General features: G+C 55.4%; 1 protein-coding gene across 1 annotated transcript in view; it reads right to left on the bottom strand.

The window, feature by feature from the left end:
* The window catches only part of LOC102852016 (CXXC-type zinc finger protein 4-like), a 24523-nt gene extending 24265 nt beyond the window's left edge, over positions 1-258 (bottom strand). The window contains exon 1 of the mRNA XM_006881120.1: positions 1-258. Within this exon, the coding sequence (XP_006881182.1) occupies positions 1-258 (258 nt within the window).
* Positions 259-1038: the final 780 nt, after the last annotated feature.

Genomic DNA, 1038 nt, shown 5'->3' with positions numbered 1-1038 from the left:
CATGCCAATGCGCGCGGCGGCCGCGGCGGCGGCGGCGCTGCTGGGGAAGATGGGGGTGGTGATGCGCGCGATCTTGGCTGCCTGCGGGAAGGCGCCCCCGTTGGTCTTGTAGAAGGAGGTGGCAAAGGAGCGGTAGCGCTCCATCTCTGAGTTGTAATCCACAAGGCTGTTCAGGGCCCCCTCGGGCAGGTGGCTTTCCTTGGGTAAGCCCGGGGCCTCCGGGCCCGGCCCGGGCTCCACGCAGACATTGGTGTTCATGGTGCAGGGGGGGAAGAAGGGGTGCAGGGTGGAAGTGGGGACCGCCTGGTCCGACACCTGGGTGGGAAAAGGGGGGAGGGGGGGGGGAGGGAAGGGGGGATGGTGGTGTTGGGGTGGGGGCTGAGGCGGGAGGGGAAAGTGGGTCCGGGTGGGGAGAGCAAGGTGAGGGCTGCTTTATTCCTCTCTGGGGCGCATTTCCACAGACGGTGAATTCCCAGGCAGCGTCTTCCTTTGCATTATCCTCCAACTGTTACAACTAAAATAAAAAAAGTCATTCCAACGAGCTGCACGAGGAAAAAGATTAAAAATAAATAAACAGCCTCCCTCCCTACCCCACCGGAGACACCAAAAGCTCTCGCATTCACCCTTCGGGTCGTTTGCATAACAATCATCAAGATGTGATCTCCCCCCCTTTCCATCCCCCCAAGGTTCCCAGCCCCCCTTTTCCTCCCCACTGCACACCACAGCTCCTCCCCACATTCTTATAACCCTTCTGAGAAAATGTATTAATAGCCAGGATACCCAGGGAAAGAGGGAAGACGGGGGTGACAAATGCCGAGGGAAAAGGGCAATTGGAGTGCTAAAGACATGCAAATCAGGGGTGGGAGGGCGATACTACCTATAAGCAGAGGGCATTTAAACATTATGAAATGTGTGAACAAATGCTGCCTGGGCATGCAAATGCTGTAAAGTAGAAAACAGCAATGGCCCTATGAAGAAAATGAACAGGAAATTAGCAAATGAAGTACTGAGAAAGTCTTCAATTCATCTGAGTATAAA

Source organism: Elephantulus edwardii, unplaced genomic scaffold, assembly GCF_000299155.1.
Source record: "Elephantulus edwardii isolate Elephantulus edwardi_28Jun2011 unplaced genomic scaffold, EleEdw1.0 scaffold00012, whole genome shotgun sequence".
In the NCBI taxonomy this organism is placed as follows: domain Eukaryota; kingdom Metazoa; phylum Chordata; class Mammalia; order Macroscelidea; family Macroscelididae; genus Elephantulus; species Elephantulus edwardii.
Note: the sequence above shows the minus strand (reverse complement) of the source record. Positions and strands in the feature narration are given on the sequence as shown.